The 1814-nt window shown below is 50.1% G+C and overlaps 1 protein-coding gene across 1 annotated transcript; it reads right to left on the bottom strand.

Annotated features, from left to right (window-relative positions):
• Positions 1–861: 861 nt before the first annotated feature.
• On the bottom strand, positions 862–1239 carry LOC144682435 (histone H2B type 1-A-like). Its single transcript, XM_078544840.1, has one exon. It carries the CDS (start codon positions 1237–1239, stop codon positions 862–864), a length of 378 nt encoding a protein of 125 aa, XP_078400966.1.
• Positions 1240–1814: the final 575 nt, after the last annotated feature.

Below are 1814 nucleotides of genomic sequence, written 5' to 3'. Positions count from 1 at the left end.
CTTTTTAATAGCTTTTTAGTCATCCACTGCTGGCTCCTAAAAAATTCCCAATCCCCTCGCCTACCAAAGTTTTTGCCACTTTGTATGCTTTGGTTTTTGATTGGATACACTCCTTGACTGTCCTTGTTAACCACACACCTTTGTTCCTTCACTGTTGCTGGATCAAAATCCTGGAACTCCCTCCCTAACAGCACTGTGCGTGTACCTACACCGCATGGACTGCAGCGGTTCAAGAAGGCAGCTCACCACCACCTTCTCAAGGGCAATTATGGATGGGCAATAAATGCTGTCCCAACCAGCGAAGCCTACGTCCCATTCATGAATTAAAAACTACACACCGGCCCTCAACAGGATCACAAGTGCAATATACTGCAGGTGCTGGAAATCTGACAGACAAACAGAAAATGCTGGAATTGCTTGGCAGACCTAGTAGCATCTGTGCAGAGAGAAACAGAATTAATGTTTCAGGTCAAGGTCCTTCAGAACTGAAGGAAGATAGGAATGTTATAGGCTTTGGTGAACAAGGTAAAGAGTTAAATGGATATCCAGTCGGAGAGACATGAGAACTTTTCCAAGGAAGGTATCCCTGGAAGAGAAGTGGCAGTGAATTGAATACCAAAACAAAGCAAAATACTGCTGGAAATCTGAAATGAAGACAGAAAACACTGGAAACACTCCGCAGGTCTGGCAGCATCAGCGGAGAGAGAAACAGAGATAACGTTTCAGATCAAGGGGCTTTCTTTAGAACTGCAGGCAGATAAAAATGTAATCGGATTGCAGATTGTTATGATTGTGGAAAGGGTGAATTCACTGGCACATATTTCCATGGGCTGGATTTTACTGGCCACCTCAACTGAGAAGTCAGGTATATTTGGCGACCGCTTTGGTGCCTCCGGAGACAGTGTGTTTGGCCATTTCCCCTGGCAGCATGAGGCGGACGGCCCTCTGGATCTCCCTGGCCAAGATGGTGTGGTGCTTTTTGTAGTGAATGAGGTGTGAGGCCTCAGAGATGATGTGCTCGAAAATGTCAACAACGAAGGAATTCATAACACTCATGGCCTTGGACAAGGTCTTGGTGGAAGGGGGGACATGGGTTAGCACCCTGCACACATAAGTGGAATAGCACTGCTTGCGAGATTTCCTCCCCTTCTTGGGCGGCTTCTTGGTGACTTTAGTCAGCGACTGCTTCAATGCCTCGCGGGACGCACCACCCTTAGTTGCAGCCGCCACCTCAGTCATTCCACTCAACTTGGGTCAAGTAAGGTAGGTGGACCCATAAATTTGGGCACAATGCTATTGGCGTTGTGCCTGCCGCTGGGCCAGCTACCCATACCGCTCCAGGATTTTACAAGTGGTGGGGGAGCCTTTGGTTGGGCCACTTATGGGTAGCTCAATTGAGGCCTTTAAGTAGGCAATTAATGCCCTATTAAGGGTCTGATCCTACTGTCACTCCGGTGTAACAGGCGGCTAGGGATGCCTGTGCCCAATGTGTATCCCAGCAGGTTTAATCCTGCAGCCGCTGGTCAACGAAAAATGTATGTGGGGAGGGGTGCCTCCTTCCCTGACCCCCTGCGCCAATCGGAGGCCCACCCCATATTTTTGGTCCCCCGCTTCCACCTTTCCTCACTGCCCTGTCCAACATGTCCCTCCTACCTCTCACTCACCTGCCGACCGCCGCCCCCTCACCCCTCCCTAACCCCCTTGCCATGATCTGGCAACCTGGCCCCAGCAAGATCACGGATTTACCTGGGTTTCGGGGAGTCCATTGTTCCTCTTCCTCCTCAGTCTCCTGCAATACCGGCAGTGGCCACCAA

Source organism: Cetorhinus maximus, chromosome 7, assembly GCF_964194155.1.
Source record: "Cetorhinus maximus chromosome 7, sCetMax3.hap1.1, whole genome shotgun sequence".
In the NCBI taxonomy this organism is placed as follows: Eukaryota; Metazoa; Chordata; class Chondrichthyes; order Lamniformes; family Cetorhinidae; genus Cetorhinus; species Cetorhinus maximus.
Note: the sequence above shows the minus strand (reverse complement) of the source record. Positions and strands in the feature narration are given on the sequence as shown.